The following is a 12,758-nucleotide window of genomic DNA, read 5'->3' as shown; positions in this document are numbered from 1 at the left end:
TGGCGTGTCTATGTACACCTGCCTCGTGTGTTTTATTCAAAGCTTTTGTGCATAAGCAGTGATTCAAGATGACGTGGGACAGAACCTGTCCCGTCTGTTTCCACCGAGCTGCCGTCTTTTTGGTGTGCTCTTCTGCCAATCAGCTGATAACAAGTTGGCAGGAAACTGGACTCACTATTAGAACAGATGGTTGTCTTTGTGTGTGTGTGTGGGTGTGTGTGTCTGTGTATGTATGTGTGTGTCAGGCCACAGAGATGGTGTTTATTTTGCACCAAACCAGCATATTGTGCAAACCATCCGGCAAAAGTGGCTTGACATCAAAGTACTGTGTGTGTGCGTGTAAAGTAAAGTAAACATATTCAAATAGACCCTTACTTCGAATGCACCACACTACAAATGTCAGCACTACCACTGAATACACACAAACTACCCCTGCTGTGGACCCCGACAATGCTCTGAGAGTTTTTAAAACATGCAGCCTTTTACCACACATACACACACACACACACACACACACACGCACACATACACACGCACACACACACACACATGCACTCATGCAAGTCTTTAATAATTGATCAGTGAGCCTGTATGCCAACTTTAGACAATTGTCATCCACATGGTCGCTGTGTGACTCACACAGCTGGCTAAAGGCACAGAGGGAATGATATTTTTCTCTCTCTTTGTCGCCTTTTTAACTCTTTCTTTATTTATTTCTTTCTCTGTAACTCTCTGTGCTTTCCTTTTTATCTATCCTATCTTTCGCATTTTCCATCTTGTTTTTGTGTCACCATCCGTTCTTAGATTTGTTCCATTTGCATGATGAATTTTCTGCTCTGTGAGCTGCGTCAGTTCATCTTCAAAGGCATATTCATTTGTCATTTTCTATCCACCCCAAACTGGATACATAAAACTATGAAAACAGTAAATATATCTATACTACCTACGTTTGTACCAATCATATATTTTTTTCATTTACTGATATTCAGTAGGGGTGTCGCGATATACCGGTATACACTGTGATATTTAAAAATGTAATATTGATATCATGGTAATGATACACATATGATAATATTTTGTAAATAATCCAGCACCTATAAATCATTTTATATGTACCGTTATGGTTACAGACTCTCTCTCCACCTCCCTACACTCGTATTTTAAGTGTAATTAATTTTCTAAAAAAGAGACAAAACACACAATACATAAAGTTAAAGATAAATTTGACTGATAGCATTATTATTATTATTTTAAACTTTCAATAGATATCGTGTCAATATCGTTACTATGAATTCTTTCGGCCATAATGGTGTCGTGAAAATCTGATATTGTCTCAGTCCTAATATTCAGTATCTAAAATCTGACATTTCAACAACAAACAGTGACACCAAACTAATTTACATGTATCTATGTAAGATTTTGGCCTATTGGTCCTATAAAAATGTTACATATAACTGTCTGTACACGTGTACACACAAACAACATGCAGCACATGTGGTGTTAGTAACATAGTTGAAAATCCTGAGACAGCTGGACACAAAGGGATAGAGAGATAACTATAGGCTACAGAGAGGTATCTAAAAGAGAGAGGGAGCAAGACTTGTTGCCATGGTGACACGCCCCATGTGTATGAGCAAGGTTGTTGAATAAATGACCTTGACAAGCCAGATGTCTATCTGCCTATTCAAGACACAAACACACACACACAAACACACAAACACACACAGAGGCACAAGTCATTGACACTCCTGAAGAGACGACTTCAAAGGAAGGTCTGAATATAAAGAAACTAACAGAAAGGGAGCGTGACATAGACAGACACAGAGAAACGGAGAGAGAGGGTGTCTGACAAATAGGGGGATTAAGGGAAACATTGGCAAAACTGTAGCTGATGATAATTTGAATGTGCGAGAAAGAATAATGGCTATTGAATTTCAAGTAGTACAAATAATTTGCAGCCGTTTCAAGGGTACGGGCCTCTGTCTTTCACGGCTATTTACTATTTTAAAAGTATCTTTGGGGCAGTTTTATGTCTTTATTACAGACAGTAGAGAGATGACAGGAAATGAGGGATGTAAAGCTGCAAACTAGGTCCCCGGCCAGAGTCAAACCCGGGGACGTTGTAGTTTATGGCCGGCATCTTAACCCCTAAGCTACAGGTGTGCCCCACAGCTTTTTACTCTTAGATCCTGCAATAACTGAGTTTTTGGCCACTTGGGGGCAACGGAAACACGCTGTAAGCAAAGCGTTGACATATTATCGCCTCATAAAGTTGTTAGGGTGAATGTGTTAGCAAACTATTTTTTTTACGGGGCAACATTATCATTCACTTGAAGTCGTGTTTCTGGCCACAAGGCAAATGTTATGTCCAATATTCACTCTCTTTTAGCTCTGTTTTTGGTCTCTACCAACTCCTGAGGGAAATATCTGACTCTTGAGCTGCTCAGGTTGTTCTCATACACCGTTTGTAGCTATACCTACGAAAAGAAAACAAAATCAACCAAAATCAATTCATATGTAATCCACGTAATCATGAACCAGGAATTATAAAGAACGACAAACTCAGCGTAGGGAGGAAGTCGGGGGCTTTCGCCCAGGAGGACGGTGTTTGTACCCGCGTGAAACCAGAAGTCAACATTGATTTATTTGTCACATAACTTCCGTACTTAAGTTACGCCACTTCCGGAGTTACCTTAACCCAAACCACAATCTTATACACCTAAACCTAATCCTAACTAAGTAGTTTTGTTGCCTAAACCTAACCAAGTCGATCTTTTCCTAAGTTGATTTTGAAAAGACTGAAGTGGAAACGCACGTCACTTCTTGCTTGACATTCGTAGGAAAATGCACGACAAAAGAGGAATAACTTTTCGTGAGATATCACACAAACCTGTGTCTGTCTGCTATTTGGTGCAGAGCAGGTAGTGCACAGTGGGTTTTTCAAGCTTTTTCACTGAAAACAGCTGAAAATGACACCATGAGAGTCAGTTTTTTTTTCAGGGTGTGATGGCTGCGCTCCGAGATAAAAAAGGTTCAACTTTTGGAATGCTGCAGCACGCACTGCATGTCATGTGACAAGGAACAACCAATCACAGCCGGCAGATATGGACAGCTCTTTTCTTTCTTCTGTAAATATCAGTCTACGGTAAATATAGGGAAGACAAGTTAGTCATTTTAGTGCAGGGCTCTCCCACGGACTATTTTACTTTCTTCACCCTTTCCATCCAAGAACGTCACAACATCCGGTTGAAAGGTCAGCCAACTTGACACAGAGAAATCGAGCAGTAATGTTACTGCTCGTTTTACTGCTAAATTACCGCAACTTCATCGTCATTGCAACAACACGCTGGTTACTTAGTAATGGCAGGCGCAACAGTAGTGCAACCTCCAAAGCACCTTGGATAGAAGGATGAAAGCGGCACGGCTGGCGTTTTCTACGCATTTTAGACGAGGGGCATGTGAACGACCCCTGAGAGCGGTGAAAGTGAACCAAAACTAACTCAAATGTGAGCCAGGCAGCTAAACAATGAGCTGAAACTCACTATAAAGCTGATATAATCCTGATATATATCTCAGCCATAAGCCCCAGCTCTAGTTTAGGGATTTGCATACTGTTCAAGTGCATGTTCTTACACATTCTTGTGTAATTGTTTGCTCTTTAGTTCACCACATTTAATCACATTTTAAGCCCTCAGCACTACCATAAAAAAAAAATCTAAACATCCCAACTTAAAACTAAAATAAAAGTGGTCTACTCAGAGAAACCGGGACTCACAACCTCCTCCACCCCACACAGTGAGGAGAGGGCACTTAAACGTAAGGAGTGCAGTTCACTGATGTTATATAATTGGTGAAACAGTTACTCCATGCTATCATTGGGGCCAGTGATGTATAAAGTTGTTCACATTTAATACAAGCTTGATCAAGTCCTGCAATGTGATATGAAGTGTACTTCATATCTGAGTTGTGAGTAGTTTCTTCAAGCTCTGTGGTTCATGTACAATGTAATATGCAGTAAAACATGGGGGCAGAGAAGAGCATCTTCCATTGTAAATCAGGTTAGAACAAATCAGTAAGACCAAGAAGTAGCAGTATAACATTGCAGGAGAATGAACACAATAGAGTAGTAGTACTGCAGAAATAGTGATATTGAGTGGGAAGAATAAAAACAGCAGTTTTATTGTTCTTCTTATTCTCTCCAGCTCCATTTCTTTGTCTTTTCTCTTGTATCTTTGAGTATTTCTTTCTTTGTTTCCGTCTTTGTATTTCTCTCTCTTTAATGTTTGATTAAGTGACACTCTGCAGCTCTTAACTTGCTGGCACTTTGTCTCATTTACTTCTTTCACTCAGTTCACGTTATCATCTGGACTCCAGTTTGTATGGACTCGGTAACAGCCTGCTTGTGCACTCCTCCTCTGCCTTCCACCATAAATCTGTATAACATTTGCATTTTGGTCTTACAGCATCTGAAGCATCGCTGAGATAAAGTGAACATTCATTACAGCGGAGGAAGGGACAACAAAGTGCTAAAGATTAATCAAAACTGGAAACAAGTAACATTAAAAAAAGCTCATTTGTTTTTTTCTCAGCCTTTTGGCAGAGCCTTCGTTTCAGTCTAATTTCTCATTTCACACTTCTCTGTTTCCCTGTTTGGCTTTTTATTTTACTTGTAGTCATAATTCAGAATGTGTTTGCCCTCACCAAAAAGGCATTTACGAAATCCCATGTATTAATTAAAGGTATCCTTCTGGGATTTAAAGTACTCTTGAATTGACATGATATATTTCATGTCACATTTAATTTGTTTAGTGAATGTTAACTTTTTCTACTGCTTCAAACTAGATTTTTTTTTTAGTATCCAATGTCACACAGACATAGTAGTGCAGCTGTGGTGGCGGTGTTTCTGCACAAATTGGAGCTTTGAAGGGTTCAATTGCTAACCTGCTTGAAAATGTTCAATGGTTAACTGGAGCTGCTATCAAAATGTCTCAAACACGGCATGTAATATTAAGTAATCTACACAAACAGTTGCTGTCCTTGGGCTTTACTAGGGATTTAAACCTAGAAAGTGATTGCAGCTGCTCTGAAAGCGTTTTCATATTTCAGCTGATGCTGTGCTTTGTTTATTATTTATAAGCTGTGCTACCATTTTTGCTTGCTTGAAAAGCAGATATTCTGATCTCAAGAAACCCTCCTAGTAAAATAAAGGTTAAATAAAAATTCCCAGCAAACACAGTCTCAGAAAACATCTTGGAGGTAACAGAGACATGACTGCCATTGATCAGCAGCACTATTACTTACACATTGTGCTCATTTTGTTTAAAGAACCAGGAGAATATGTATACCGATGGATACATTTAAACGAAACCATGATTCTGGTCTATGACATTATGTTCAGGGAAAGGTCTAGCTATTAAGCATTCATGCCAGAAATTAAAAATGCAACGCTATTTTCAGCAGAGCAGCTGGAAAAAAAGGGGATGATGCATACATTGGAGGCATCCCAGAAATTTTGTGTTTTTGGATGACAATACAGGAAGTGGTGTGAATGGGCAGTTCTGAAGAGGAAGTACAGTCATGATGATGAGTGAGAACTTTTAATTTCTGTACTGTTTTTTTGTGGAACTGTGTGAACGTTTCCTGAAGATTCTTCCTGAATGAACAGGGAAGCTATGCACAACCAGCCCGTATGAATGACACGGTAATTTGTAAGTCATTTCACGTGCAATAACAACGCCTTTGTTGCTTTTGGCATGTCATGTGTACACCATGTAGTCTGTACTGACTGCAATGTAAATGCATCTGTGTGAATATGCTACGCTCTGAGCTAGTGACGTAGAATAAAAAATGAGAAAGACTGCTCATGGCAGGCGGCAGTGGAAATGGATGGGCCCAACAAACACAGGACTTTCAACTAGGAGACCGGTGTTCGTGTCCCAGAGAGTTGTTGAGCTATTTTGAAGTTACGTTGTTTTTCCATTTTCCATGTTGCCTAAACCTAACAGCAGCTGTTACTTTGGTTTTGTTGGCATTAAATGACACGCAAAAGGTACTTTTCACAATGTTAATTCTGTGGCGTATAAATGACAGGCAAAAAGCCTAAAATGCGTTATCACGACACGTGGAATGTCCTTAAAATGTTGTTCTATTTATACGCCTTCCCATGGGATCGGGTTGCAGCAACAAAGAGTTAGAACTGTCTAAAAGCTGTTCAAAAGCTTGGAAGTTTGTGAGGTTATTTTGTAACAGATGGGTATTAAATGTACATGATTCAGTGAAGGTAACTACAAAGACCCAGACATTGCTTTAAAATGGGTCCTGTTCTTCCTCAAATTTAAGGCTGCAGAGGGACACATAACAAGACCTGCTGTGGCATTTACATTTAATGAAGTGAAAGGGACAGCCTTCATACAGCCTACTAAACACTGTAGATGAGAGAGACAGGCATCACCTTAATTTCACTACAGAAGTGACACTACTGACTCCGACCTCCATTATTGGGCTTGTCTCATCCCAAGCGGACTGCAGTGCAAATGATGGAAGGCCATACTAGTATATAAGAGCCGAATAAAGAGCATGTATTGTATGCTCCGAACAAGCCATTGCCGGATGAATAAAATAAAGGGGAACATCATCTTTAAGAATTCATATATGTATTTCATGTCACAAAGAATAATTCAGTATGGAGGGAAATAACTGTGACCCAGATAAAGGAACCAGAGGAATTGAACTATAATCTACACCACAGATAACCAGTGCGACACTGTGGACTTATACAAAATGTTTTTGTCTATCTTGTCAAGATAATGTGCTGCTATAACAAGAAAATCCCCCTCTGTGCTTTGTCAACCTTTATACTACCAGTAATAACTGTCTCTGTGATAAGTGTCTCTCTAAAACAAAGTATGCCAAATGTCTTGCAGTCAAGACAAACAAAAAGCACAGTTTATTTGTCATGTTTCATTCATGTTCAGGAAGCTGAGTTGTATATTTGTTTTTTTTTATACGTTTTTCCCCTCTCTCTCTCTCTCTCTCTCTCTCTTTTTCTTCAGCTTGCCCTCAGGGCACCTTTAAGTCGTTCCAGGGGCCAGGATTATGTCAGCAATGTCCGCTCAACAGTCGCTCCACCATCGAGGCCGCCACCCTCTGCGGTTGTCGTAACGGCTATTACCGTGGTGACATGGACAAACCGGAGGACGTGTGCACCAGTGAGTCTGCCTCTCTCTCTCTGTGTAACAAACACACAAAAAACAAAAATACATACTCGATAAACCTTTCTCTGTTGTATATGTAGCAGAGTGTGGTTATGCCTCAGGGCTGTGAAGGCCGATTTCTGGACTCAAGTTACCACTCGCTGACATATTACAGCGTATCAGTGGTCGACATCACAGACAATCCAATATCTCATCATTGAATTAAAGGCCAATATCTGCTCTGATTTATCATTCCACCCCTAATTTCATGCACCTCATTCAGAGCGAGTGTGCTGTAATGTTCCCGTCCTTGTTTGGGGATTTGGGGAGCAGTAAGTAATAACACTGCCACACTCCTCAGGCTTCCCATTGAAGTGAATATGTGTTTAGTGTGTCGAAGAGGCTATATTGCTATGCAAGACGAGGCACAGAGTTTGAAAAACGCTGCCTCTCTGTTCCACAGAGAGATGGTGAAAGTAGGTTGAGACATGAATCATTTTGGACTGTCTCTGTAGCTAGTCTCAAACTGTGAAACTGTGTGTATGTGTCTGCGTGCATAGGTGCATGTGTGTGTTTGTATGCACGTCCTGGTGACCTGGATACAACTTCATGTTTTTCAAGGCTATAAAAAGCTCTGGTTCATTCATGGGCAGATCATTATTTTACTGTCTTACATTCATGAATGAATTTGCAACATTCTGCCAGAAGAATATATAAAAGGTAAACCCAAAACTGTCTTTTCTATAATGTAAAAACTCAATATAATGTTTGGATTATGCAGTGAATATTGGCGAGGCACTACTTTTAGCCCTGTCCGTCCAATTAAGAACTGGTTTTGATATCTGTCTACTAGTTTTGGATTCTATTAGGATTGATCTCCCTATGTTGACTGAATGATGTTATACTAAGTCATCCAATTGCACACAGTTTGGATGGCTTTACTACACCCGTAGTTTGGTTCAGTTGGTCTAGACCATAGACTGTATATAAGAAGTGGACATAGTCACCTTGATGTCACCCATTGGTTTGTGGACTGCCGTTTTGAAGCATTAAGTTTGGCTGTCACTATCCTGGTTTTTGGCCGTCACTCTCTTGGTATTTGCCCGTCGCCTTGTTGTTTTTTTTGCAACTAGAAGTGACACAGGAACCAGAGCGATGCTAATTTCCTGGTTGGCCTACAAAAATGTGTCATCCCTGCAGCAATCTATAGCCTATACAGTGCATCGTTTATACTATGCAGATCACAGATCACTTTTTTGACAGTTCCCAGTCATCAGATTGATTTAATAGTGGTTTATCTTTTGATTTCATGCTGAAATGACTTCTCTGCTATCACAAACCGCACCAGAGGCTGATCGAGAAACAACATTTCAGGTAGCCTTGTTCCAGTTGCCCCAGAGTTCGATTGATAGCTTCCTCTCCGGTCTGTATAAACCAAACCAAAAGGTCAAATGCACATGTGTTTAGGTGTGAAAGGAGCCTTAAAGGCATAATCAGTGTTGTAAAATAGTGACATAGTGATCCATGAAAACATCCATAGAGGCAACAAATGAAACGATTTGTCAACAATAGATGCAATCTAGTTCAGAAGGATTAAAGCTCATTTCATGTTTTACACTAAAACTATTATTATTATTATTATTATATATTGTATGTATATATATTATTATTATATATTATTCCTTTACTGTTATTGAAATCACACGGTGATCATTTATCGCAGCATATTACAGAGGGAACATAAATGATTTTGCCACAGTGGTTATGGAACAATTTGTGGGGTTAACCTATGCTGACAACAGAGAAAGCACATGAAAAGCCTCACCTCAAACAAGCAGCAGAACACTCTCAAATTGATGCTGACAGAAGAGAGAAAAAAAATCAACTTTCCCAGTGAAAAGGTGTCAGGTGTCAACCTACTCAGCCTACACAGCTTTGTGAATTACCTTGGTACTTTTAAGTCAAGGGCAAAAACAAATTGAGTCACAAGTTTTTTTTTCTTCAAACACAACAGCGATGAAAAAGAAGAGCGAAAACTCTGAAAAACTGTGGGATAGAACTTCAATATGGGAAGGAGCGTCAGTTTATTTTTATTTGGTATGAACTCAATATGATATAAAATCAGATCAGTGAAATGGAAGAGTGAGTGCGCAGTGTGCGGATAGTTTGCCTGACAGAAAATCATTCCCTCAACTTGCCTCATGGGCTGCGTAGGTACAGAGATGTGTGTGTGTGTACTGCTTTTTTTTAAGTGTATTTTTGTGTCAGATTAGGTCATATATTGTGAAAGCCACTTGCAGTGAGGAAGTGCAGAGTGTGGTTGTAGACTGCAGTACAGATAACCCTTTGTAGTGAATCAGTTTCTATCGTCGCAGCAGTAAAAATGGTCATTTTAAAATGATCATTATCCCCTTTCTTACTTTTTTGCATTTGAATGTGTACTGCATTTGCTGTGAACTCTGTGAGTATCTGACAGTGTAAAATACTTTTTACGTATGCCATTCAGATCAAAAGTAAGATTGAGTGAAAATCTGTGTCGATAATTGTGTGAGTATAATTATGAATGCACAGTTTCTCTCTCAGTAATGTTTTTAAGATGACGCTACTTAGATTTTCAATCCATCATTGATTGTTAACACTTTGATTCTGCAGCGTTGGTTTAATACACACACATACATATTCCACAGGGCCATCTCAGATCTTTCTTATGACTCTGATTTAACATATGCCAATGTTTAACATCCATTTCACGTCTTGTTCCAACATGTTGTAGTGCGGGTGTGTCTGTGTGTCGTGTGATGTGTGTGTGAACAGTGAAGGAGAAGTGAACCCGCTAGGTTTAACCTTGTGAAAACTCTGGGTGTGCGTCTAAGACTCACTTTAACACCCTAAAAGCCAGAATTTCTACTCAGATCAAAGAGATGAGCTGACAGAAATGAAAGAACCACCAAGAGAGAGACGAGTGACAGACAGAAAGACTCTCTGGCTGGCGGTGAGCTGTTAGGTCATCTTCTGACAGAGTTGGCTGAGTTCCCTACATCTGTACCAGCAGTACTGGCTGGAAACTGCACTTGGCAGTTGAAGTCAGTAAAGTGAAAGTAAAGTAATCATCCTCATATTCACTGGTCAGTGTACAGAGAAAGTAGTCTTGCATAGCCAGACCTATTTCCACAGTGCTGTGTCAGCGCTACAGAAAGGTCTGGCTCAACACTTTATCATTCTGGTATTATAGGGGAAGAAATGCTCTGGCTTTTTGTATTTCTTTAAACCAATCACAGTCATCTTGGGCAGCGCTAAAGCACAGGATGCAGCGACGATGTCCTTGCAAAATAGAAAGCGTAGATTAGGGCTGGGGGATATGGCCAAAATATTCCATCACAATATAGGTTATTTCATATCTCGATAACGACATATGTCATGATATAGCATGTTTTCTGCTTTATCAATAAATATATAGTCTCTATGAAATAACCAAATGGTAAAGCCCATTTTTGTGTGAATAAAATACTTGAAAAATGAAAATACGGAGTATTTACTCATTTTAAGAACTCAAGTGCAAAATGAACATTTTAAGTGAAATTGTAGAGAAAAATAAATAAATATAGGCCTAGCCTATATTGCGATAGAAACAATATAGAAATTGTACATAATTGTAAAACATAAACATAATTGTTTGACGATATATATCGTCATTTTACCCAGCCTTAGCGCCGATAGTGGAAGGTTGATGCTATAAGGGATGGTCCTGACTGAGGGATGCTTGCCTGATTCTGCGCATGTGCCTCCTTTGCGCTTCCTATCCTCTGACCAATAGGATATCCCGACCCATTCGTCCCTCTGCACCATCCATTATAGCGTCAACCCTAGCAAAAGGGGAAGAGAATGGCGGCTGACATAGGTGGCCAATGGCAAGCTTATACCCACAGTCTACACTCGGTGAGTCAGACTAGCAGAAAGGTTTCCTCAGTGTTTTACTTGACAGAGATCTCACTCTAAGCTAAGATTTGATTCTTCACTTTTTGTACCGCTGTCTGTACTTTAATGTAGAACAAAATCCTGGCAGACAGGGTGAATTAAAGGATCTCAAATTCACAAGATGGGATGGGACATGTTCTTTTCTGTTGCAGCCGTCAGTGGTGAATATGTTTTCAGATTCGACAGATTGATCTTGTGTTTTTTATGTAAAATTGGGCTGCAACTAATGATTATTTTCATTATCAAAAAATCTTCAATTTATTTTCTTGATTAATCATTTGGTCCTTAAACTGTCAGAAAATTTCCCAAAGCCCAAGTTGACACATTTGAATGCTTCTTTTGTCTAAAAAAAGTCCACAACACAATTGATTTGTCCATCATAGAAGACTAGAAAAAAAACAGCAAATATTCACATTTTCTATGCTAGACCCACTTATTGTTTTGACATTTTAAAATTAAATTACTTGTCACAATTGATACCCATTCATTTTCTGTTCTGTTGACTAATTGATTAACTGTTTTTGCTCTATTGTCACATCTTTATTGAGAAAGTATCCAGTAACTACTGCCATTAGATAAATATTTCCCTGTGAAATGTAGAGAAATGGAGGTATATTGCGCTTCAAATGTTTCTGAAGTTAGTACTGGTGGAGTTAATGTTTTTTTCCTCCTTTGGCAGCCACAATTTAAATGAGTATTTGTATATCTAATCTTGAGCTACGGGACTCAAACTGCACTATCGTTGGTTGTGTTGATTTATTTTACATTATTTCGGTAATAGGTCAGATTTGCTTATCGAAAAGATTGTTGGTAACAGGACTGTGATACTGTATAAATGAATACATCTTATATGGTACCCTTCCATTACACATTTACATTAATGACAATACAGTATGAGACTTCTTGGCCTGCTAGTTACTGTGATATTTTATCAACGGAAACGTTTCCAAACATCAGCTTATTGCATACTGTATGTGCAGTGATGCTCTGCTTATACAACAGCTTGCTTAGCTATAAAATACCAGACATCCTGTGATAATAAAAAAAGTATCCATATGTACTTAGTAAGCACTGCTTGATGAAAAAACTAATAATTTCTCAAGTGCTTGCCATAGTGAAGTTTGATTGCATCCAGGTGTGGAGCGGTGATTTGCTTTAAATTGACTCTGAAACAGACATTGAAAACATGTTGTCTATTAACGTCCAACCATCTTTTTCTAGGTGTCCCCTCCGCTCCTCGCAACGTTGTCTCAGTCGTCAACCAGACATCGGTGCGGCTGGAGTGGCACCCACCGCGTGACATCGGGCATCGTGAAGACCTGTCATATAACGTCTTGTGCCGCCGGTGCCACAGCAGCGAACGCCGGGCGTGTCAGCCATGTGACGACAGCGTGGCGTTCATTTCAGGCAGGCAAGGGTTAAAGGATACGAGGGTGGACATCAGCAAGCTGCGGGCCCACACATCGTACACCTTCGAAATACAGGTTGGTCCATTTTGTGCCATTTTGAAGCTTTATTTATTCAGCAGGCATGCTGCTCCAATGGAAATCTTTATTTTGAGTATCACACGCTTACTGCCTTTACGCTTGA

At 39.6% G+C, this 12,758-nt stretch overlaps 1 protein-coding gene across 3 annotated transcripts in view; it reads left to right on the top strand.

The window, feature by feature from the left end:
- The window catches only part of LOC119488288 (ephrin type-B receptor 1-B-like), a 99,955-nt gene that overhangs the window by 42,786 nt on the left and 44,411 nt on the right, over positions 1-12,758 (top strand). For all 3 annotated transcript variants that reach the window (XM_037769808.1, XM_037769809.1, XM_037769810.1), the window contains exons 6-7: positions 7,053-7,208; positions 12,390-12,652. In XM_037769808.1, coding sequence (XP_037625736.1) covers positions 7,053-7,208; positions 12,390-12,652 — 419 coding nt within the window. The remainder of the gene's footprint in view (positions 1-7,052; positions 7,209-12,389; positions 12,653-12,758) is intronic.

This window comes from Sebastes umbrosus, chromosome 5 (assembly GCF_015220745.1).
Source record: "Sebastes umbrosus isolate fSebUmb1 chromosome 5, fSebUmb1.pri, whole genome shotgun sequence".
Lineage (NCBI taxonomy): Eukaryota > Metazoa > Chordata > Actinopteri > Perciformes > Sebastidae > Sebastes > Sebastes umbrosus.
The sequence above is the reverse complement of the archived record's forward strand: the minus strand, read 5'-3'. Positions and strand labels throughout refer to the sequence as shown.